The sequence below is a fragment of the Mauremys reevesii genome, linkage group 2, assembly GCF_016161935.1.
Source record: "Mauremys reevesii isolate NIE-2019 linkage group 2, ASM1616193v1, whole genome shotgun sequence".
Lineage (NCBI taxonomy): Eukaryota > Metazoa > Chordata > Testudines > Geoemydidae > Mauremys > Mauremys reevesii.
In genome coordinates, this window is record NC_052624.1 from 145,088,580 (window position 1) to 145,113,223 (window position 24,644).

General features: G+C 59.5%; 2 protein-coding genes across 3 annotated transcripts; both read left to right on the top strand.

Annotated features, from left to right (window-relative positions):
- Positions 1-2,470: 2,470 nt before the first annotated feature.
- Positions 2,471-6,602, top strand: LOC120398825 (interleukin-36 receptor antagonist protein-like). 2 transcript variants are annotated; one of them, XM_039526500.1, is made up of 5 exons: positions 2,471-2,566; positions 3,433-3,493; positions 4,461-4,549; positions 5,197-5,321; positions 5,584-6,602. In XM_039526500.1, exons 1-5 carry the CDS (start codon positions 2,536-2,538, stop codon positions 5,791-5,793), a joined length of 516 nt encoding a protein of 171 aa, XP_039382434.1. In that variant the 5' UTR covers positions 2,471-2,535; the 3' UTR covers positions 5,794-6,602. The 2 variants fall into 2 exon arrangements, with proteins under 2 accessions (XP_039382434.1, XP_039382433.1); XM_039526499.1 differs by lacking the exon at positions 2,471-2,566 and having other exon boundaries at positions 2,966-3,493; positions 5,584-6,601.
- A 2,076-nt stretch (positions 6,603-8,678) lies between these two features.
- LOC120398683 (interleukin-1 receptor antagonist protein-like) lies at positions 8,679-14,188 on the top strand. Its single transcript, XM_039526238.1, has 6 exons — positions 8,679-8,972; positions 10,274-10,317; positions 10,840-10,964; positions 11,575-11,766; positions 13,258-13,382; positions 13,839-14,188. Exons 1-6 carry the CDS (start codon positions 8,808-8,810, stop codon positions 14,046-14,048), a joined length of 861 nt encoding a protein of 286 aa, XP_039382172.1. The 5' UTR covers positions 8,679-8,807; the 3' UTR covers positions 14,049-14,188.
- Positions 14,189-24,644: the final 10,456 nt, after the last annotated feature.

The following is a 24,644-nucleotide window of genomic DNA, read 5'->3' on the forward strand; positions in this document are numbered from 1 at the left end:
TTCCCAACGGGGCTGTGGCCTCCCTGGAGGCCCCAGATGGACCTAACTAAAGGGGGTCCTGCTGTCTGTGCCTGCAAGACCTGTTTGGGACTGTGTTCCTGTCATCTAATAAACCTCTGTTTTACTGGCTGGCTGAGAGTCACGTCTGACTGCGAAGTGGGGGTGCAGGACCCTCTGGCGTCCCCAGGACCCCGCCTGGGCGAACTCGCTGTGGGAAGCGCATGGAGGGGCATATGCTGAATGCTCCCAGGAGAGACCCAGGAGGTGAAGCCGTGGGAGCTTCTTGCCTTGGAGACAGTCTGCTCCAAGGGAGAGGAGGCTCCCCAAAGTCCTGACTGGCTTGGTGGGGAGCAGTTCCAGAGCATCACCCAGGGACTCTGTGACAATGGCTATGGAGCGGGCGGCCTCTCTCTGCTCTTTCCTTCTAGGCCAGGAGGTGAGTAGGTTGGAAGAAATGTTAGGGGCCCTGTTCCTGTCCAAGGAGTCTTCCTTGGGCTCCTGCGCTACAGAAAGTTTCTGTAAGAGTTTGTCCAGTCTCGGCCTTCTCGCTGGAGGGAGATCTGGAGACACACGTGCTTTCATCCGGTCTTGGTTCCCGTCAGCAGTCACCATTACTGTCGTTCTGGGATACCATAGAATATCGCCATGGGTGCATTTAATGGGGATTCCCCCCTCGCTTCCCTGCTCTTCCCAGTATCTGCTCCCGGACAAAATGTCTGGTCACGACTCGAGTCTATGAGGGCCAGCGTCCCCGTTGTCAGCGAGAGTGACAGACTATCAAGTCTGCAGCCTTGTCGACCTCTTTCCAAGCTCCGCTGGGCCCTTCTTCCTGTGCAAGCATGGGGCAGGGGGCTGGCGCGGGCCGGGTAAAGTTGGGAGTCTTAACCATGGACCCTGAGAGGGGCACCTGTCACCTACCCTGCCCAACGACCAGTCAGGTGTCTGGGGTTTCTTGGGGTTTGCCCAAGATGGGCCACTCAGTCTCTTTCCTTCTCTAGTGTGTAGGGCGTGAACACTTCGGCAGCACAGGGCCCCCAGACAGCTTGAGCGGCCACGTAGCCCTCCGTGGATCTGCAAACCCAGCTTCGGCCCGCCGGTGGGAGAATCCAGACAGACTGCTCCTTAGCTGGGAGTCCTGCTCTCTGGGATCCCGTCTGAGAGGCTGGCTTTAACCACCACCAGCAGACGTCCTTTAGCCTTTGGGCGATCGCCCGCGCCAACGGTAGGTTTCTTCACGTAGACCTAGCCGGCCCAATATGGCAGCCTTCACCTCGTCACGTCCCCGGCATGCTGCCTGGGCTTCCCCAGTGAGGAGTGGGGCCAGGCGGACTGCCCACGGGGCTGGGGCCATCGAGAGGCTGTGGCCTCCCTTTCGGGAGTTACCAGCAATGACTCTGTTGTCTGTCGTCAGGGTTGGGGTGGTGCCCGGACATGCCGGGGACACGCTCTGCATAGCGGCGGGTCCCCAAGGAGCAGCGGGTGGTCCCAGGCCCACCAGCCATTGGGACGACTGTTGCTGGTGCAATGCCATCTGTGCAAGCGGTTGTTGCTGCGCCTGTTGTTGTGCTGGTGAGTCAGCTGGCTGGTGCAGGAGCCAGTTCCAGGGCAGCTCCAGGCCCCAACGCGCCAAGCGCGTGCTTGGGGCAAGATGCGGGGGGCGCTCTGCCGGTCACCGTGAGGGCGGCAGGCAGGCTGCCTTCGGCGGCTTCCTGCGGAGGGTCCGCTAGTCCCGTGGCTTCGGCGGACCTCCCGCAGGCTGCGGGACCAGCGGATCCTCCGCAGACAAGCCACGGAAGGCAGCCTGCCTGCCGTGCTTGGGGTGGCAAAATCCCTAGAGCCGCCCCTGGCCAGTTCACCCATCGCTCTTTGCACTGCAGCAACGGTTACATCCACCCCACTTCTGGGACTGCCTCATCCGCTGCTCTTGGGGCCGGCTCCTAACTATCTCCCTCTAGCCACCTCCAACTGGCCCAGCCCTAAAATGAGTCAATCGGCCCTTAAACTCCAGGGCGTCTGTTATCTCCCCATCAGTTCCTTAGAGGCAGCCTGGCCTGGTTGTTGCCCTCCACTATCCCAGGCCTTCCTGCCTCTCAATCTCGCTCGGTCCTCCCTCCTTTGTAGCTGTGGCTGCCTGCGGGCCTCTGTGACTGTCAGCCTGGTGCCTCTCTCCCAGGGCTCCACCTGGGTTTCGTGAGCCCCATCATGGGCGATCAGGGCCGTGCCGGGTGGGGGTCCGTGCCGGAGTGCTGCGTGCATTGCCTTCCGGCCCCAGCGCCCTGACATGTGCCGGCCTGGGAGAGTCTGCCAATGACTTTTCCCTGAGTTGGCAGCTCTAGCTTCCCGCCCAGCACGGTTTGCATGTGGAGCTGAGTGTGCTTGAATACCAGGCAGTTCCTCCCGCCTGGCGCAGCATTGTGCAACAACAGCTCCCTGCCAAGCCAGCCCTCCCAGGTGTGACCACACCTCCCCTCGCTGCAAGCAGCATAAATAGCTGGGCGATGCTTGGCTAGAAATCAGACAGGAGGCAGGCGAAGAATGGGCGACCCGGAGCCGCAGGCGGGCCTGGGTACTGTATTGCCATCAGCAAGCGACAGCTGCGAAGGGTTCTCTCTTCTGCGACTGCTCTGCTGGGGCTTTTTTCCTTCCTCTTTTGCCGAGAGTGCACTTGATCTCCTTGTAGCTGGAGCTGGGAGGCAGGCCACCCCGCCGGCATAGGCTGAGACGCAGCTCCGAGACAGGACAGACGTTTGCAGCACAACGATCGTATTTTAAAGCCAGAAAATGGGCTGATGTATAGAGATCTCGGTGGGGAGCAAGCTAGCAGCACTCCACAGGGCCAGCCCACGGCTGATCAGGGTCATGCATCCGACGAAGTGGGTATTCACCCACCCACGAAAGCTCATGCTCCGATACGTCTGTTAGTCTATAAGGTGCCACAGGACTCTTTGCTGCTTTTACAGATCCAGACTAACATGCTACCCCTCTGATACAGGGTCATTTTGATTTTCTTTGAATAAGTGAGAGTTTAGTTGTAACATGGTGAAACCCCAGCTCATTTCTAAACAAATCCCACTCTGGCTCTAACTTCAGCTGCATTTCTCTGGCTGTCGTTTCCATTCCCTCCGAGGTGACACACAGGAAGCCAAAGGTCACCGCAGTGCGGAAGTTGCAGCACTGGTTACGACACAGGCTGCAAGGCGCGTGCAGGTTGAAAATTACGCTGGTGGAAATTTTGATGCCACAGAATGAGTTACACTTTAGAGCAATGATGTACATTACGGGCATGCAGGAGCATGTGACGGCCTCTATAAAGAGACCCATGCTGGCCCAATGGCAGAGTAGATCCACAGAGCAGGGTCAGCGGGTGCAGGATGGGTTGCCCGGTGTGTTGGCTCAGTTACCTGATAGTACTTTTCCTCTTTTACTGTTCAGAGGCCCGTCCGTCCAACATTCATGAAAAGCCAGCCACCCAGCTGAAAGTCCCCAAGTACCGGTAAGTGATTTCTGTGTCCTGGCAGCGCAGGGCTGCAGAGTTCAGATCCATGGCCGAGTGATTGCGAGGATTTTCACAAGGCGGGCCTGGCTCCCTGTGGTGTTTGTTGTTCTCTGTATTGTGGTAGGGCCTCAGAGCCCCAGTTATGGAGCAGGGCCGCGTTGTGCGAGGCACTGGCAGCAGCGACAGGGCGACCGCGAGAGCAGACTCCAGCCCAAGGCGGAGTGGGTTGGGCGTGGCAAAGGGGATGTTCGGTGGGACCAGGCACCCAGCACCCATCAGCTCCTCTGAAATCTGGGAGCAGGATCCCTGAGCTCACTGCCAGCAGAGCGGGGCCTGCAGGAGGCACATGGCTGGGGCTGGGGCTGGTGGGTCTGTGGGGTTGTCGGCCCGTGGTGTCTTGTGGCACTGCTGAGTCCAGGGGCACTGAGGGCTGTGTGGAGAGAAGCTGGCATGGCCCTGCATGGATGCTTCCATTTGAGCTTGGAGCTGGTTATGTCTGTTTAGTTTAGATCAGTTGGGAATCGGCGCTGGGAGGGTTGGAGGGGCGGGGCACTGGGAGAGTTGGAGGGGCGGTGGGGGTTTGGAGAGGCAGGCCAGGGTGCTGGGCGTCGGAGGTGAGGCGGGGTGTTGGAGGCGGGCGGTGGGGTTTGGAGGGGCAGGGCAGGGGCTGGGCATTGGAGGAGGAAAGGATGCTGAGGGGTTCAGTGCTAGGGGCGGGGTACTGGGGTTTGGAGGGGTGGGGCGCTAGGAGGGTTGGAGGGGCGGTGGGGGTTTGGAGAGGCAGGCCAGGGTGCTGGGCGTCGGAGGTGAGGGGCAGGGTGTTGAGGGGCTCAGTGCTGGAGGTGGGGCTCTGTGGGGGTTGGAGGGGTGGGGCGCTGTGGGGGTTGGAGAGGTGGGGCGCTGGGGTTCAGTGCTGGGGCTGGATCTGTTTGCGGCTCATTGGCTCACACTCGCTACCTTTCAGCCTTTGGGACGTGGCCCAGAAGTCTCTCTACCTGCGGAACAATCAGCTGGTCGCCGGCTATTTGCAAGGCCCCAACTCTGCGCTGGAAGGTGAGTCGCATTCGCTGCCCCCCTGCCGCCCCTGCCCTGGGCGGGCCAGGGCCTGGGAGCCTCCCGGGCAGATCCTGTGCTGGGCACCGTACCACCACCCTCACCTGGCAGCCAGAGCCTCCGGCTGTGCCCGCCCTGCCCTGGGTGCCTCAGCACTGCTCTATCTCCCTGGCGCTTTCGCTTGGCTCCCCTGAGCTCCACACAGCTTGCAGCCATTGCGCAGCGATGCTAGAGCTCTGGGCCGCACCCCCTGCTGGAACGCCAGCCCCCCGGTACCCCAGGGCTGGCAGCATGGACCCTCCAGGGACCAAGGGCCGCAGCACGGACCCCCCCGGGGCCCCAGGGCCAGCAGCACGGACAGCCCGTGGCTCCAGGGCCAGCAGCGCGGACCCCCCCACACCCGCTTGTTCTGCTAAGCGCTAATCAGGCCAGTCTGTTTTTATTCCCAGTGGGCCCAATGCTGGGGGCTCTGGCCTCTAGGTCACGTGGGTGGTCTGAGAGCCAGCCGGGCTCTCCCACCCTGGGACTCGCTGGGGACTCTGCCAGGGCGGTATTTTCAGCTGATGGGCGAGGGGGGGCTCGGCCCTGGCCCTGCATTGGGGACAGGTGGATCTGTCCTAGGGCTCACCCCCTCTTTCTCCCCACAGAGAAGATTTACTGTGTCACCAACCGCTTCTACGAGCCGGAGAAGTTCCCCATCATCCTGGGCATCCAGGAGGGGCACCGCAGCCTGGCGTGTGGGACGGGCGCCCTGCCCGTGCTGCAACTGGAGGTGAGTGGGGACCCACCTCAGATCTCTGTGTCCTACGTCCCCTTCCCCCCTCCCTGGGGCTCCATTCTCCCGGCCCAGGCCTAGCTGCAGCGCAGGCTGGTTGTGGGTGCTCCCAGACCCCCCTGCTCCACTGGAGTCCAGATCTCTGCCCGTCACCAGTCCGAGCCCCTCCCCTCCCTGCTCAGTACAGACCAGCCCCAGACCCTGGCTGGCCCCCACGGGAGAGTCTCCATCCCTCACCAGCCTCTCTCCTCCTGCGCAGGACGTGAACATCACGGAGGTGTCCCGGGGCGGCAACGAAACCTCCCGCTTCACCTTCTTCCGCTCCTACAAGGACGGCATGTGGCGCTTCGAGTCGGCCGCCTACCCGGGCTGGCTGCTCTGCACCTCGGCCCAGTCCAATGAGCCCCTGGGCCTCACCCGCCACCCGGACGCAGCCCACATCGTCGACTTCTACTTCCAGCTGTTCTGAGCCCAGCCGCCCGGGGGGGGTGTCCCAGCCCCTGGCTGCTGCCAGCCCAGCCTTGCCCCTGGCTGCGTAGGAGACCAGCTGGGTCGGGAAGGGCTGCACGACCTCTCCCCTGACCCAGCCGCAACCAGCCAGGGTTGTGTTCCTAGGATTCCTGGGTCCCAGCAGGAGGGCCCCGGGGCCTGATCCTGCCGGGGAACTGAGCGCCCGCCCAGTGGGAGTGTTTCAGGGCACCCAGCCCCTTGTAGAGCCAGGCCGTGCACTTCAGCCAACGTGCCCCAAAGAAGGCCCCAATCCTGGGGGCCCATCTCCAGTGCCGTGGGGCCTGGCATGGCTGTCCAGGACACCCAGCCTTTTCCAAAGGGGCCTGTGGGCATCCAGCGGCAGGATGGCCCAGCAGTTAGAGCACTAGCCGGGGACTTGGGAAACCCTGCTCTGCCAGACTCCGTTGGGCAAGTTCCGGAGCCGCTCCGTGCCTCAGTTTCCCCCTCTGTACAATGGGGCCAGCAGCCCGACCCTGTATCCCGGGGCATGTGAGGGTAAATCCATTAGCCACCTGCCCATGGACGAATCCCAGAGTGTGCAGGTGTCTGCCCACGTGCCACGTCAGCACCATTCTGGCTGGGCTCGGTGTCTCCCGGCGGTTCTGCTCTGCACGGCTACGAAAGGGCCGGGTGCCCCAGGAGGGGATCTGGGTGCACCCCCTTGCTGTGTGAATAGCTTGTCCCACCAGAGAGCTCTGGACCCCCCCAGCCCCAGCCTGGCTTTGAATAAACGTGGAAATTAGCTACCCATGCCTGAGCGACACTGTTGAGTTGAGATGCACCTGCCCCGCTCTGGGCCCAATTCCCATCAAACGCCCTGGCTGGGCCATGCTGGAGCCATAACGCCAGGCTCCCCGTTCCCCAGAGCCCGGGGCTGCCACCCCCCCACCCCCAGCCTGCTCCTCACGGCTTCCAGGCTGGATAAACACGGGGCTGGCTCCCCGCAGGGCTTAGCTGGAGTATGGAATGAAAGAGCCAACCTGGGTTCCATTCCCTGCTCAGCCACCCACTCGCTTCCCCACTCTGTGCCTCGGTTTCCCCACCAGTCCCATGAGACTAGTGCTCCAGGTCTATGGCCAGGCCCTCAGCTGGTGTCAATGGGTGCCGCTCCATCGGAGTCAAGGGGGCGGCACCAGGCACAACTCCCACGCATACAGTGCTCGCTCTGTGTTACCGCCCTCCCGGGGGATTGCATGTTCCAGCTCTCCTCGCTCCCTGGGCCTGTGCGGGGAAAGTGCCCCGGGCACTCTCCCCTCCCAGCGTTACGGGCGGGCATGGGAGCAGTAGGGAATAAGCCTGGTGAACACGGGGGCTAGTGCATGGGGGGGAGGGGGAGGCAGAGGAGCTGCCCCAGGGAACGGGACTGGCCAGGTACCAAAACCAGGGGAAGGGATTTTATACAATGTCCCTCCAGCCTGGGGAACTCACTGCTGCATGGTGTCATGGAGGCCAAGAGCTTAGTGAGGTTCCACCAAGGACCCGTTTCTCCCGAGTGAGGCTGTCCAGAGCTATAGGAGAGTGGGTAACGCAGCAGCTGGGAGCTGAGCCCCTTGCCCCTGGCTCTGACAGGGTTGGGGAGAAACAGCTCCCGGGGCGGGTGGGTCTGGAATGGCCCCTCGCAGGGGCTCTCTGGAGCAGCTGGGAGCGGCCCCATGGCAGACAGGCCATGGGGTGGGCTGGGCATGGGTGCAACGTCCGTGCCCATTGGGGATGGAGTCTGGGAAGGCGCATGGCACAGACGCCACTGCCGATAAACCAGTTAGGCCAGTTTGCAGGCAAGGGACTGGGGCAAGAGAGGGGAGCATGTGCGCTGCACCCAGTCCCAGGGCGTCAGTGGGAGCGCTGGGCACGTGAGGAACATGGGGGGTAGCACCCCCAGTGAGCCGTGGGGACCGCCTGGGGATCTGGGCGCCCGAGGTTGCAAACGGACCCCTGCTGCTGGGCAGGGGCTTCCCAGGCCTCCCCAGGACACACACGTCCTTCCTTGTGGGTTTATTCACCTCGTGGGCTGCTGCTCCAGCCCCCCATCAGTGGGGAACCAGCGAGCCTGCCCCAGCCTTTGGAACGCAAGGCCAATGGCTCAGGGAAAACCAAGAGCCTTTCCCAGACAGCTCTGCCCACGGCCCAGGCGCCCATCCTGGGAACCAGGGTGCAGCTGAAATCCAGAGGGGGCTGGGGACACTCGATGCACCCGGCTGGGGGTAGGAGAACCAGTTCATTTGAGGAGGGGCCTCTGCTCACGCTGTGCGTGGAGGGCCAGCCCCACGGCGGCTGGGGCATTTCACCCATCATTGCACCCTGATTCCCCTGAGGCAATGCCGCCCACGGCTCTGGCATCACACCAGGACCAAGCTGCACCCGCAGCCTGCTTGGCAGGTTCCCTTAATTCCACCCACTGACGTGGGAGCAGCAAGATTTCAACATCCCCCAGCTTCCGCAGCTGCCTCCTCCTGGCCTGAGGTGGGGACCGGCCCAGCATGAGCCAGCTGCACATGCAGGGTCCCTCGCCATGCCTGGGGCTCCACACTGGACTCCCCGGCTTTGCATGCTTCTGACACCCCCAAGTACCCCTCCCCACGGATCAGCGATAGCACCAGCCGCAACGGGGGGCAGCTGGCTGGGGACGGCTGGGATCATGACGCAGGCGCTGGGCTGCAGCTGAGCTGACCTGGGTTCTGTGTCAATCTGTCTGGGCCTCAGTTTCCTCATCTCAGTTGGGGTCTGCACAGCCCCCAGCACGACGGGGCCCTGATCTCAGGGCGGGGGGTCTGGGCAGCACCCGGCACAATGAGGCCCTGATCTCGGGTGGGCTTTGGGCAGCATGCGGCATGATGGGGTCTCAGGTCTCTGTCTGAGGATTCCTGCCTTGGGGTTTCCTGACTGACCCAATTCCTGCCCATATGTCACTCAGTTCATGAGCTCTCCCCAGCCCTCTGGTCCGGGACTGGGTGTTGCCCCTTCCTGGAAGCCGCCATGTGTCAGCCAAATTTGCATGTTACATCAGCGCTGTCCTCTCCCAGGCCCATTATCCCAGGTGTAACCGTCACTCCCTGCGCAGCAGGGCCCATAAGAAGCTGTGGAGCTGCTGGGCGGGTGCGACGGCACATTCCAGAGCTCACAGGAACTTGTGGACTGCAGGTACCGCTCTCCCCCGGGTGCTCGGTGCCATGGGCCTCCTCTGCCAGCTCGCTGCCCTGGCGCCCGGTGTGTCCTCTGCTCTCTCTTCTGGCTGGGATGGGGGATGGGCACATACCAGGGGTCAACAGGGAGGGGCAGGAATCCAGTGCCCCACCGGGTGGGCACTGGGGCTGGGTTCAGCTAGGATTACCAGCTGCTGGCTGAACAGCCCTTTGCAGCCTTCATGGCTGGGAGTTACCTGGGCACAGGTGCCTGCCAGGGCTGGCCTGGGCCCGAGCCCAAAGCCTTTGGCATCGCCGGCAGGTCTCCCCTTGGGTTGGCACCTCAGCTGCCGTAAAGCAGCAGAGCTCCACTGACTCCCCTGGGCTCAGGCCCCGCCTGGTCAGAAAGAATGCCTAGGAGGCCTATGAGCTGCCACCATCTCACACAGCCAGGTGTTCACTCTGAAACCTAGTGATGGCCTCAGGCATGTTGCCATTGCGGACTAATGTCTCTGCTGTTGCACATGCGGCCGTCCTGGGACTGTGGGCAGATCCTGGTGCTATAGGCTGTGTTGGAGAAGGATGCCCCAATCTGAATCCCGGCTCCCTGGTTAAAGACATACTGATGCGGCCTGTATCAAAGCCCCACTGCTGGGGCTCGGTCCCAGCTGCAGGCAGGGTCAGGCCTTCGTGATAGCCAGGAATCCTGCTCAGGTGCCGGCCTCTCTCTCCCCCAGGCCCAGCCATGTCCAGCACTCCAGAGTCACACGTGGGTTGGGGGATACCCCACAGATGAGTCCTAGCCCCCAGGCTGTACCATGGAGGCTGGCCATCTGTGGGTCCCTGCCTTGCCAGGCTCCATGGGGCATGGGTGGGTGGCTGTGAGCACAGCTCATGAGCCGTGTCTATACCCTCCACCCACGCACCCCAGGAGAGCCAGTCTGGCTGGAGCTGTAAGCTGGGCCTACCCGCACCTGGGCTTGGAACGGCCTTTGGAGCCCTCTGATGTGGGCTAATGCCACGGGATGGCACCGACAGACCCTACTGCTGTGCCCAGCTCACACTGCTGGCGCTCAGCAGTGGCTCCATGGGCATCAGTGGGCCAGATCCTCTGCTGGTGTCAATTGGTGTTGCTCCACTGCTGCGTGGGGAGCCCAGGGCTGGTGTAGCAGGGGTCTACAGGTCGGGAGTGAGGGGCACCAGCAGGGCTGGTGCAGGGAGCCCAGGGCATCCCAGGGCTTCCTGAGAGGTCAGCAGCCAGGGGCAAAGGTCTGGCCGTGGGTGCTGCCGTCGCTGGTCACCATCTCCCTTTATTGACAGCAAAGCCGCCGGAGGAGGAGAGCCAGCTGGAGACAGTGTGTGGGGTAAGAGCTGGGGCTGGGCTGGGCTGGGGTCTCCCTTCGGTGGATCCACCGTGCTGGGGTGGGGGTGTGGGGAACTCAGCGCTTTCTGCCCCGTCCCAGCTGCCATCTCCCCACAAGGAGCTCTACCTCCCTCTCAGCTGGGGCTGAGAACGTAATGGTGCCGACAGCCACTATGCAGCCTTCCAGATGGCTTGTGGAACTCCCCGCTACTGGACGCCAGCTAAGACACACCCCACCCCCTGAATCAGCCAGGTGCCCCCTGTGTGCTACGGCCCGTATCTGCCCCCATGGCCAGCCCTTCCAGGGGCACATTGGGGTTGATGTTTTTCCCAGGAGGCTGTGATTGGGGGTCGGGGTGCAGAGAAGGGGGTGGGAATGCCTCCCTGCCAGGTCTGTGAGTCAAATGTGGGGAAGTGACTCCTTGGGGCAGGGTCGCCCACAGCGGGATCTAGCTCTGAGACCCCTGCTCTGTGCACGGGGGGTACGACACTGAGCTCACTGACCCCAGTCTCCCCTCTCCAGCTGGGGAGCACTGCAGGAACACCGCAGTAGGCTGGGCTCACGGGACGGGCTGAGGATGGAGCCGGATTCGTACTCGGTCGTGGACCCCAACATAGAGAAGCTGTTCAAAATTTTCTTGGATGAAGGTAGCGACCCAGGGGCTTGGGGCGGCTGTGCCAGAGAGGGAGACATAGACGCTGCTTAGCAACTTGTCTGCAGTGCCCTGTGCCCCCCATGCCCTCAGCGCCCATCGCAGCCCATCTGGGGAGGCAGAGGCTGGGGTCCCTACAGGCCCCTGGTGGTCAAATGACCCAAGAGACCAGCAGCTGGAGGCCCCATGAGGGAGTCTGGTATTAGCAACTGTAGCCACAGCTAGAGAAGCTGGCTGTGATCAGGGCCCCGTCGTGCCAGGTGCTGCCCAGACAGTGCCCGAGATCAGGGCCCTGTCATGCTGGGGACCCTGGTGTCAGGGGGATGGGGACCCCAGCTGTGGGAGTGCAGGAGCAGGGAGGGGGACCCTGGTGGTAGCAGTGGAGGGGTGGGCATAGGGTCCCTGCATGTGGGAGTTGGCAGGGGAATCCTAGTAGCAGGGTTGGGGAAGGGGACCCTGTCATCGGTGGTGCAGTGGCAGGCAGGGGGACCGGAACCCCAACCATGGAAGTGCAGGGGCAGGGAGGGGGACCCCAGTGGCGGATTTAGGGAGGGGGCGGTCACACAGCAGCACCTGGGTAATGGGCTTGTTGGTTTGGTTCCCAGATGATTTGGTTTGGGTCGGGAGCGGGCACGGGAGCGGATTTAACGTTCATGAAGAGGAGTTGATTCCTGGCTCGCGGCCGACCAAACAGCCGTTCCACTATCAGATCCGCGACACCAGCCACAAGGCCTTCTACCTGCGGGACAACAGCCTGGTGGCCGCGAACCTGCAGGGCGAAAACGCCAGCCAGGAAGGTTGGTTGCCTCCAGGGTCCCTGCTGGGGTTTCACGGCTGGTGACCTCACGCCACCCCCTTCCCAGAGCCCCCTACGCGCCTGGCTCCAGCTTCCTTGGTCCATTTAGCTCCCAGGCGCTGGGAGACGCCAGGTGGGGCTCTGTCCCCACACAATGCTCCTGGGAGTTTGCAGCCAGCAATGCCCACCCCAAGGGGCTGAGATGACAGCAGAGCCAAGCGTCCCCTGCCCCACTTGCTCTGCTGGTCTCCTGGTCTCATTCCAGCGGCTGGCACGTTGCACACTAATGGAACGGCTGCTCGGGGAGCCCTTTGCAACAAGCGTTATTGGTCCTGCAACCCCAGGAAGGGCGGAGCATGGTCCTGAGCCCCCACCCAGCCCCTCCACTGTTCCTAGGTGTCACGGAGTCCCCGGGCGATGCTCTGGAACTGCTCCCCAAAACGCCAGTCAGGACTTTGGGGAGCCTCCTCTCCCATGGAGCAGACTTTTTCAGGGCAAGAAGCTCACACAGCTTCACTTCCTGGGTCTCTCCTAGGAGCATTCATCATATGCCCCTCTGTGCGCTTCCCACAGCGAGTCCGCCCAGGCGGGGTCCTGGGGAAGCCAGAGGGTCCTGCACCCCCACTTCGCAGTCAGACGTGACTCTCAGCCAGCCAGTAAAACAGAGGTTTATTCCATGACAGGAACACGGTCTAAAACAGAGCTTGTAGGTACTGCAAACCAGACCCCTCAGCTGGGTCCATTCTGGGGCCCAGTGAGGCAGACCCCCACGTCTGCCCTCACTTCCCATCCCCAGCCAGCTCCAGACTGAAAACCCCTCCAGCCCCTCCTCTCTGCTGAGTTCCTTTCCTGGGCCAGGTCACCTGACCTCTTTGTCTCCAACATCTTTAGCATCCTCTTGCAGGGGAGGAAGGGCCTGGACACTAGTTGCTAGGCGACAGAGGGTCAGCCGGGAACTGAGGCCCCTCCACAGTATTCAGAGAAAACATTAAGAACATTCCCAGTTCGTCACACTAGAGCTGGTGGAAAATCAGGTCCCAGCCTGGGGAAATTCCCACCTTTCGAATTTAGTTTCCACCCCGAGTTGGGGTGAGCAGTCCAAATCTCGCCCAGCAGGGAGGGGCGGGTTGGGAAGGGGGAGAGGTTCCATGTCACTTTCCCGGGAGGGAGTGAATCGCGGTCGCCCCAGCCACTGCAAGGCCTCGTGGGGGCTGTAGTTCACTCGCCTCATTCTCCTCTTCTTCTCCCTGGGCCAGGTGCCCCAGCTGGACTACAGCTCCCAGGATGCACTGCCATGCAAGACCCATGATTCTACCACAGTGCATCCTGGGAGATATAGTCCAGCCAGGGAGCCTGGCCATGGAGGACAGTGGGGCCACGAGGCAGTGAAGGGGGACTAGGAGCAGCCCATGCTGGGAGGTCAGTGACCTGCCCTGGGGGAGGCCCTGACCGTGCTTTGATCACATTTTCCCCTATCGATCTCCCTCTGCAGAGACGGTCAGCGTGGTCCCTAACAGAAGCCTGGAGCGCAAGAGGTGTCCCCTGATCCTGGGCATCAAAGGCGGAAGCCAGGGCCTGTCTTGTGGAACAGCCGAGCAGCCCCGGCTGCAGCTGGAGGTGAGTGCGATGCCAGGGGCCCCCTGCCAGCCCCTCACTGAGTCTCTGCTGCGGGGTTCTCAAAGCCCTGCTCAGAGCCAGGGCTGGACCAGGGCGTAGGCCCTACCAGCCAGCGCGTGGAGCCCACCTCCTGGGGTCATGAGAGTGTCCCACACATTCAGCATTCATCACAGAAAAGGTTCATCTCCAGCTGTCCTGGCTGTGCAGAATGGGACTGGAGCAGAGCCAATGCCTGAGTTTGCAGAGAGCCTGAGCCCACAGGTCAGAGAGGAGGGACTGGCCCTGGCCTCTCAATGTGCCTGGCTGGGTTTTGGCCAGTAGGCCCCAATCCCCTTCCCTAGTCAATACAGACAGTTGCACCTGGGGCCCAGATCCACCTCCCAGCCCAACACTCCATTGTGTCCAGCTGTCCCGAGGCGTTGCTGGTTCTAACCTACCCTCATCCCTCGCCTGCAGGACATGCACCTCATCGAGCTCTTCTACAAGGATGAGGAGGCCAAGCGCTTCACTTTCTTCAAGACCTATAACGGCAGCATGCACCGCTTCGAGTCAGCTGCCTACCCGGGCTGGTTCCTCTGCACCTCAACCCAGGCCAACGAGCCCATCAGTCTCACCACCCGCCCGGGGGAAGCCGACATCACCGACTTCTATTTCCAGCCCAAATAGCCACGGGGCGGGAGCCAGATGCTGCTTCAGCCCTGCCCTCCCGGTGGCTAGCCATGGTGGAGAGGTTAGAGCTACCCACTGTGATGGGTTGGATCACAGAAACCCCCTTGGGAACTGCCAACTGATGTGCCAAGACTACTCCTGCCCCTGCTTTCCTGGCCTGGAAGCTTAGGACTCCAGCACCCTGTCTTGTTGAGCCAGACACTCCCATCTGCTCCAACAAAGACCCAGGGTCTGAATTACTTGCCCCAAAGCTGCAGACTTAACTGAAAACAGCTCACAGAAGTGTTCCTGTCTTTGACATTCAGCTGCCCAACTCCCAATGGGGTCTAAACCCAAATAAATCCGTTTTAAGCTTTATACAGGGTAAACTCATAAACTGTCCGCCCTCTATAACACTGATAGAGAGATATGCACAGCTGTTCTCCCCCCCCCCCCCAGGTATTAATACATACTCTGGGTTAATTAATAAGTAAAAAGTGATTTTCTTAAATACAGAAAGTAGGATTTAAGTGGTTCCAAGTAGTACCAGACAGAACAAAGTGAATTACCAAGTAAAATAGACTTGTGTGTTCTATTTTATGTCTAAGAAACTGAATACAAATAAAACCTCACCAGTTCCAGTAAGCTTCCGTTTACAGACTAGTCTCCTGCTAGTCTGGGTCCAGCAATCACTCTCACCCCCTGTAGTTACTGTCCTTTGTTCCAGTTTCTTTCATGTGTCCTTGGAGGTGGAGAGGCTATCTCTTTAGCAAGCTGAAAACAAGATGGAGGGGTCTCCCAGGGGTTTAAGTAGATTTTCTCTTGTGGGTGGATACCCCTTCCTCTCTCCTATGCAAAGTCCAGCTCCAAGATGGAGTTTTGGAGTCACATGTGCAAGTCACATGTCCATGCATGACTCAGTTTTTACCAGCCAAGCCACACATTCCTGGGAAAGCCCCGATATGGATTAGCATCTTCGAGTTCATTGTTGGCTTAAGTGGTTCTTGACTGGACATTTAATTTGCACATTCCTTTCTCAATAGAAATCAAGCAAGTACACAGCCAATATTCCTAACTTCAAGTACAAAAATGACACATGCATACAAATAGGAGGAATGTATTCAATAGATAGATATGTTTGTGACGTTATTGATATAATCTGGGACCATATAGAACATGGTTGCAACCAAGGTCCTCTAGTGGCACCAAATCTTATGTAAAGGGCGTCATATAAGGTGTCTAAGACCAGGTTATGGGTTGCTGGTTATGATTATGCTGTCTGTATGCATGTGTCATTTTGTAGTTGAAGTTAAGAATATTGGCTCTATCCTGTCTGTATTTCAAACTTGTGCTGTGCTTCTGGGTGACATCCCAGACAAGTTGGTGTTAGCTCTGCCTAGCCTGCTTGATGGCCCATTAAGGACCATCAGCTACACAATTGACCCATGGAGAGAAGGCAGATACGCCTTGTAACTCAGCAAAGTATGCAGGGACTTGCCCATGTGACTCCAGACTCCATTTTGCTGTAATTTTCCACAGTAAGAACAAAGAGGTTCTTACACCTGGAAAAGACTATAAAAGGCTGATGCCTCATCTCCATCTTGTCTTCAATCCTGCTTCTTACCTCTGGAGGGACTTTGCTACAAACTGAAGCTCTGAACAAAGGACTGATGACCCATCCCAGCAGGGGATGTACTCCAGAGACTTGATCTAAACCTGCAATTTACTCCATTACTGTTACAAGCCTGAAGCAAGAACTTTGCCATTACTGTATGTAATTGATTCCATTTAACCAATTCTAACTCTCATCTATATCTTTTTCCTTTTATGAATAAACCTGTAGATTTTAGATTCTAAAGGATTGGCAACAGCGCGATTTGTGGGTAAGATCTAATTTGTATATTGACCTGGGTCTGGGGCTTGATTCTTTGGAATCGAGAGAACCTTTTTCTTTTATTGGGGTGTTGGTTTTCATAACCATTCATCCCCAGGACGAGTGGCACTGGTGGTGATACAGGGAAACTGGAGTGTCTAAGGGAATTGCTTCTGTGACTTGTAGTTAGCCAGTGGGGTGAGACCAAAGTCCTCTTTGTCTGGCTGGTTTGGTTTGCCTTAGAGGTGGAAAAACCCCAGCCTTGGGCTGTGACTGCCCTGCTTTAAGCGATTTGTCCTGAATTGGCACTCTCAGTTGGGTCCCACCAGAACTGCATCATCACAATGTTACATGACATATTTAGCATAAAACATATTCCAGTTATATAGATATATATCTATAGATATATATCTTTGAAAACTCCTGGTGATTCGGGGGAGGTCCCAGATGACTGGAAAAAGGCTAATGTAGTGTCCATCTTTAAAAAAGGGAAGAAGGAGGATCCGGGGAACTACAGGCCAGTCAGCCTCACCTCAGTCCCTGGAAAAATCATGGAGCAGGTCCTCAAGGAATCAATTCTGAAGCACTTAGAGGAGAGGAAAGTGATCAGGAACAGTCAGCATGGATTCACCGAGGGCAAGTCATGCCTGACTAACCTAATTGCCTTCTATGAGGAGATAACTGGCTCTGTGAATGAGGGGAAAGCAGTGGACGTGTTATTCCTTGACTTTAGCAAAGCTTATGGGCTAGATGAATGGAATATAAGGTGGATAGAAAGCTGGCTAGATCGTCGGGCTCAACGGATAGTGATCAATGGCTCCATGTCTAGGCAGCCGGTTTCAAGCGGAGTGCCCCAAGGGTCAGTCCTGGGGTTGGTTTTGTTCAGTAACTTCATTAATGATCTGGAGGATGGCGTGGACTGCACTCTCAGCAAGTTGGCAGATGACACTAAACTGGGAGGAGTGGTAGATATGCTGGAAGGTAGGGATGGGATACAGAGGGACCTAGATAAATTAGGGGATTGGGCCAAAAGAAACTTGATGAGGTTCAGCAAGGACAAGTGCAGAGTCCTGCACTTAGGACGGAAGAATCCCATGCACTGCTACAGACTAGGGACCGAGTGGCTAGGCAGCAGTTCTGCAGAAAAGGACCTAGGGGTTATAGTGGACGAGAAGCTGGAGATGAGTCAGCGGTGTGCCCTTGTCGCCAAGAAGGCTAATGGCATTTTGGGCTGTATAAGTAGGGGCATTGCCAGCAGATAAAGGGAAGTGATAATTCCCCTCTATTCAATGTTGGTGAGGCCACATCTGGAGTACTGTGTCCAGTTTTGGGCCCCACACTACAAGAAGGATGTGGAAAAATTGGAAAGAGTCCAGTGGAGGGCAACGAAAATTATTAGGATCCTGGAGCACATGACTTACGAGGAGAGGCGGAGGGAACTGGGATTGTTTAGTCTGCAGAAGAGAAGAATGAGGGGAGATTTGATAGCTGCTTTCAACTACCTTAAGGGGGGTTCCGAAGAGGATGGATCGAGACTGTTCTCAGTGGTGGCAGATGACAGAACAAGGAGCAATGGTCTCAAGTTGCAGTGGGGGAGGTTTAGGTTGGATATTAGGAAAAACTTTTTCACTAGGAGGGTGGTGAAGCACTGGAATGGGTTACCTAGGGAGGTGGTGGAATCTCCTTCCTTAGAGGTTTTTAAGGTCAGGCTTGACAAAGCCCTGGCTGGGATGATTTAGTTGGGATTGGTCCTGCTTTGAGCAGAGGGTTGGACTAGATACCTCCTGAGGTCCCTTCCAACCCTGACATTCTATGATTCTATTATAAGCATGTTCCCATAAAGCCTTATGGGGTACATCGTCACACCCACCCCTAATGGGAACCCCCAGGGGGACGTGGCAGCCTCAGTTTCCCTGTCTGCCTTGGGCCTGTCAGCTCTTTGATTGGCCAGCACCTGGGCCCCTGGCGTATCACTGACCCATACGTGCGATGGGGCTCAGTTTGTCTCCTGGCCCCAGCGTCTTGCCAGGGTTTAAGTCTTAGCCGGCGTGAGAACCAAGCGACCAATTTGTACCGGATCCCATGTGGGAGTGGCACAGCCACTTCTCAGTGCGCACGAAGCCTGGCCTCCCCAGCCCCCCAGCCCGTTAGAGGGGCTGACGGAGGCACCGCTCCACACTGCTGATGGGAAGAGATCTTGGATTTTAGACTGAGGCCTGTCTAACTGGCCTGGCCAGCCGGGAATCCATGCACCCAACAAGCAGAGAACCAGGGTCACGCCACAGGGCCGCAGAGCCGGAGGGACCCTTGGGGGTCGTCTGCTCCAGCCGCTTTCCTGAGGCAGGATCGAGTCTGATGGGTTTCTCCAGCCTGTTCTTAACCCTCCGGTGCGGGGGGTCCCACAGCCTGTACCCATCGGGGACTGGTCTGGTGCCGGACCAGCCACGGTGCTAGGAAGTGTCACTCTTGTGTGGCTGATTTTGGATGCAGCTGCCCCCCAGGATTACCCTTGTTGACTCCCCCCTCCCGCCCCGAAAAATGCTAGGGCCAGAAGGGGCTGGTGTGCGGGTCCAGCCTGGCCTCGGGGGCCGTATTCGAGGCACGAGAGACTGGGTGGCAGGGCCTGGAGGAGCTGGAGCGTTTGGGGTTCATTTCGGTATCTGGCTTCGTATCGGCCCCTGGCCCCCGGCCACGGGTCTGGCTTTTCCCTCTCTTTGTACAGGCTGTTTTGAGAAATAAAACAGCTCGAAATGCCCAGGGAATCGCTGCCGAACATGTGAGTGCTGTGCGGGGGCATTCGGCTGAGTGTGTGGTCGACGTTTGAAAATGGTGGAGGGGAACCGACGGGCAGTGGGCTGGAGGACGGTGGCTGGTCAGGCAGGGGGAAGCTGGGAGGTAACTGGACCCCAGGAACCGAAGGGGAAGGGGATGCAGGAGGTAATGGTGTGCGGCAGGACTGCGGCGGAGGGCCAGATCTCCCAGCTCCATAGTCACAGCTGTATGAGCCAGGCTCCCTGGCTGTTTCTGGGCCTCTCTCCAGGTCACTGGGCGGAGAGAAGGGGCCGGAGGGCACTCCTGACGGGAAGGCAGGTGTCCCGGACTCCCAGGCCCTTTGGTCTCTCGGCTCCATACGGCCCCGTCAGTCTAACAGCCCTCCTCAGGCTCCACAGCTTCCTGGGCCCGCACCTCTCTGAGTCATCAGCACACCTGGCTCTGCCGTGGGCCCCTCAGGGAATCCACAAACACAACAAGGAGTCCGGTGGCACCTTAAAGACTAACAGATTTATTTGGGCATCAGCTTTTGTGTGTAAAAAACCTCACTTCTTCAGATACTTCTTCAGGGAATCCATTCGCTCGGGGCCACCACACCCAGGGGAGCAATGCCCCCCCGATCTCTAGCCTGCCGTGACTCTCCGCCAGCGTAACACAGGTGGGTTCATTGTACGTCTGGACACAGCACGGGCAGTTCTCAGGGGCCTCAGGCCTGGCCAGTGTCAGCCCCGTCCAGCTGGGTCTGTCCCCAATTCTGACTGCTCTTTGACCCCAGTCTAGCAGCCCCCTCCTCCCAGCCGACCACCCTATATCCCCTCCACCCTTTGTCTTCATTCCTGGGCAAAGAGATCACCTGGGCCCTCTTGCTTTTCTCCTTTGTTCCCCTTGGCTGGAACCAGCCGGTTGGGTCACCAGAGTCCTCTCTCCTCAGCCCCTTGTCCTCCCACTGGCCAGAACCAGAGGATCCCACACTGGGCTGGGCCTCCCAGTCACCAGGTCACCCGTCGCCGGGTCTGCCATCACCAGGCTGCTGTCTGGTGTCCAGGGGTCCCGGCTGCTAGGCGAGGTCAAACCTGGTCCTTAGCAACAACAAACCCTCTCCCACCCCCTCATTACACTGGCAGCACCCAGAGAAACAGCCCCACACCGTGTTCATGCAAAACACTAAGGAAATGCCCTGCTTTGTCACACTGGTCCTCCCCAAAGGAGCCACTCAGCTGATGCCCTGCTAGATGCCCCTCATGCCCCTGGCCTGGGGTGCCCTGTGCCCAGACACGCCCTCTGCAGCTGTCCCTCCCCAGCATGCACTGGCTGGGCAGACGGCGGTGCTGGGTCACCAGGAGGCACCAGGGCTCTGGGTGCCCAGGTGTGGCGTTGGCAGGCCATGGGGATGGCGCCAGGAGCCTGGCTGGGAGCGGGGCCTGTGGGGGCCAGTTTCTGTCTCAGCTGGATGTTTTCCCACATCTGCAAACTCAGCTGACTCTGGGGCTGGATCAATGGGCCGGACTGTGGCTCTGGCTGGAGGCATCGCCTGTGTCCCTTCGCCCCAGGCGGCATCTCCTCCTGCTTTGATTTCCTGAGCACCGAGACGTGGGCTTTCCTCGCCCAGGGTCTGGGCCGCCAGCTCTTCAGGTCAGGGAGCATCCGCCCCACTCAGCGGTGCTCTCCCAGGCTGCCTGGTAGCCTGACTTTTCCCTGGGTTCGCTGCCTCTATCCCTGGGAGCGTTCCACCCTCTCCTGTAGATCCCCTGGCGCCATCTTCCTCCTCATGCTCTTCCCAGCAAGCTCCTTCCCAGCTCCAGGTGCCCCAGGGTCCTTCCGAACCTCGGCTTGGCCCGTTGCTTTGATGGTCTGCTGGGGTCAGCTTGCCTCTTCTTTGGGTCTCCACATGGCATGGCCAGGAGACCTTCCCCATAGGCCCTGCCTGTGGCTCTGGGCTTGGCGTCTCTGGCATTCTGCAGAGAACTGGGGGTCTCCAGGTGCCCCTCACACTGATCTGTAGGGAGGGGACCCCTCAAGGGCAGCAAGCTCCTTCACTACCCCAGGCAGGGCCACCGAGAGCGGGTTCAGGCCCCGGTGAAAAAAAGTTTTCGAGCCCCCCAGCAACGGCGGACCGGCTAAACAGGGCCGACGAGAGGTGAGGGAAGCCAGGGAAGCCAGGCCCCGGTAAGGCGATGGGGGTGGGGGGAAGCTGGGCCCCGGGCCCCCTTCCGGACGGCCGGGCCCTGGTCATTTGTACCGGCTTCCCCGCCCCCTCTCATTGGCCCTGACCCCAGGTGCACGAGCCTGTGGTGGCTGGGGGATGCTCTGCTTCTGTGACCTTAGCAGCTCTGTGGGGCAGGAGCAGCCCTCTGTTCTGCGTTTGGACCGCGCCTGGTCCAGCGGTGTCCTGGGCCGTGGCTCGGGCTCTCATGTGTCGTGGTGACACAGTGCTAATATATCACAACTGTGGGGCAGGCTACCCCCCCATCCTGCAAAGGGCCCCCTGGCCGCAGCCCGAGGTGGAGCTGCACAAGGCAGGCATGTGCCCGAGGCTGGAGATGCCCAGCCAGGAGGCCCCTGGAGCGGATGCTGTGGCATTTGCTCTGGTGCTCCGTGTGCAGCTTTGCTTTCCAAAGCCTGGGACTCGGCTCTCCCTTGTGCCACTGCTACGCTGGGTGATCCGTCTAGGCTGGATATTAGGAAACACTATTTCACTAGGAGGGTGGTGAAGCACTGGAATGGGTTACCTAAGGAGGTGGTGGAATCTCCATCCTTAGAAGGTTTTAACGCCTGGCTTGGCAAAGCCCTGGCTGGGATGATTTAGTTGGAGTTGTGACGTTACACTCCATATTCTTTATGGCAACAGATGGGACTGACAGAACTGAGATGTGCTTTATATAAGATGGCGCTGTGAGGTATCATTGGAAAGGTTCCGATTTACTGAATGTGATTATCCAATGTGTGTGTCGGTATCATTTCTGTATCTGACCATGTCTCCGTATTTCAAATGGGCTACGCTGGATGAGGCCAAACAATGTTAATGGCTTACTGAGGAAATGCACAAGCACCAGAATTACCCCAGGAACTGCGTGCAACAGAAACCTCTCTGATACAGCACTGCACAATGGGACCTGTCTGACCCAGGTCACAGCAAATGAGCTTTCCAGCAAGTGGGGGGAAGATATTAAAGAGGGGCAATGACAACCTGAGGGGGCCTCACTCTCCTGACAACACCACACTGGAAAATACCTGAGGAACAAAGACTGAACTGGGAGAAGTGATGGTCCCAGGCTAAGATCTTTAGCCTGTGTATGAAAACCTGGGAAAGCCAAGGCAGCTTGTGCCTTAAGAATCTGCCAGCCTGTTTATCGCTCAGGGTGAGAATTTGCTAATTTGTATCCTACCTATTTAGTGTGTCAAGCTCAGTTTGCATGTTTTGTTTCATTTGCTTAGTAGTCTCCTTCCTTCTGTTTGCTATTCCTTTAACCACTTAAAATCTACCTTTTGTAGTTTATAAATGTATTTTGTTTGTTATTAAACCCAGATTATGTAATTTCTAACTGAGGGGGTAAGAAGTCTTGCACATCTCTCTCTTCACATTGAGGAAGAGGGTGGGTTTTTATGAGTTTGCGCTGTGCAGATTTTTCTACACAGTGCAAGACAGTATTATTTTGGGTTTACCTCCCCAAAGGGGTGTGAGTCCTCTCCCACGGAGCTGACTTCAGTCTGTGTCTGCAGCGAGGTGTGGCCCTACCTGTGTGTGTGCTGCAAGAGGCCAGAGAGCCTCATTCAGCAAAACGGGGAGAGGGAACCCACGCTGGTGGAGCAGGAGAGGCTCAGTGAAATCCCAGTACATCAGGTGATATCCCGGATGGACGGGGGCTCCAACCAATCACAGGGATTGGTCCTGCTTTGGGCAGGGGGTTGGACCAGGGCCGGCTCCAGAGTTTTTGCCACCCCAAGCGGGGAGGGGGGCGGGGAAGGCACGATCGGTGGCACTTTGGTGGCAGGTCCTTCCCTCCGAGAGGGATTGAAGGACCCGCCGCCAAAGAGCCGGGTGTGCCGCCCCTTTCCATTGGCCACCCCAAGCACCTGCTTGCTGCACTGGTGCCTGGAGCCGGCCCTGGGTTGGACTAGATACCTCCTGAGGTCTCTTCCAACCCTAATCTTCTAAGAGTCAATGATTCTATGATCCAGAGCACCTCCAACACACAGCATCAGCCCGGGGAGGAGCTCTCCACTGCTTGGACCCCCACTCCCTGTTTCACCCCCAGCTCACCCCCACTTTGCTGCACCATCCCCTGGGTCGCATGCCCCTGAACACCATCCTACTACCAGCCCCCCCAGCATCCTCCAACACCGCCTGCCCTGCCCACACTCTCCACCCTAAGCAAGAGTCCAGGGGCGCCCAGGCATCGGGAAGGCTCTCAGGGGTGAATTTCACCCAGTAGCGGTCAGGGGTGAGGTGCCTGGGGTCCAGCTGGCTGGGGTCCCCAGCTGTGGGCATGGTGCCAGCCTGCAGGGGCTCTGGGGTTCGCCCCCAGAGTGTTGGAATCCGGGTGCTGGATGAAAATGAATCCACTAAGCAAATTACAACGTGAGGCTCATGTGGGACCTAACTGAGCTTGCGATTGAGGGGCCAGGGGCAGGGCCGGCTATTTAAACCCAGACCATAAGTGAAGCCTAATTAGGCTCCCAGCCCAAGTCAGCTTCCCTTATCATTAGCATCTCTTCTGTGGTGACTGAGTCTGGCTCATCTCCAGCTCCTCAGCTTGTGGTGGTGGTGGGGGTAACTGGGCCCAGAGCTGCAGGATGCCCCCTGTGCCCCGCCTCCCCCCATCATCCATCTGCCTCCCCGCTCCATGGCCCGTCCAGCTGACATCCCTCTGTCCCGCTGCTCCCATGCCCCTGCCAGCATGCCATGTGCTTGCTTGTGCTGTCATCTACAGGCCAGTGCCCAGCACTGCACCCTGCCACCCAGACCCCAGGGCTGCGGCTGTCCTGACCCAGGGCTGGGGGGCAGAGCCTGGAGTGTTGCTCTTTGCTGGCCTTGGCACTGCAGCTCCTGGGGCTCAGCCCCGCCCAGGAAATGGGGCCCCACAGCCACAGGAGGGACGCAGACCTAGAGACCCCAGGTCACCGCAGGCAGTAGGAGCCAGAGCCCGGGGCTGTCTGCACTGGGGGGCATGGCCAGTGGAGCGCGGGGGCCGTCCCTGGCTGCGAATGAGGAGCACAGGGCTGTGCACACACTAGCCGTGAGGCCATGGCCTTGCCGGGGGGCATGCGATCCTGGGGCTGAGCAGGGGACAGCAAAGGGGACAGAGTCGGGGGTGGGGGGGCAGGGGCCCCTGTAGGGAGCCGCAGCTAGGAGAGAGGCTGAATGTGTGGGGAAGTGCAGGAGAATCGCCCAGCCTCCCTGGCAGGGCCATAGCTTCATTGACCAGAGAGGCAACAAGGGGATTGGCTAGAGCCAATCAGGGATGGGCGAGGCAGCGGGGGTCACGCGGAGCCCGTCGGGGATGGGGCGAGGCAGCGGGGGTCACGCGGAGCCCGTCGGGGATGGGGCGAGGCAGTGGGGGTCACGGGGAGCCCGTCGGGAAGGGGCGAGGCAGCGGGGTCACGGGAGCCCATCGGGGATGGGGCGAGGCAGCGGGGACACGGAGCCCGTCGGGGAAGAGGCGAGGCAGCGGGCGTCGCGCGCAGCCCGTCGGGGATGGGGCGAGGGAGCGGGGGTCACGGGGAGCCCGTCGGGGAAGGGGCGAGGCAGCGGGGGTCACGGGGAGCCCGTCGGGGATGGGGCGAGGCAGCGGGGGTCGCGCTGAGCCCGTCGGGGATGGGGCGAGGGAGCGGGGGTCACGCGGAGCCCGTCGGGGATGGGGCGAGGCAGCGGGGGTCACGCGGAGCCCGTCGGGGAAGGGGCGAGGCAGCGGGGGTCGCGCGGAGCCCGTCGGGGAAGGGGCGAGGCAGCGGGCAGAGGCACCCTAGAA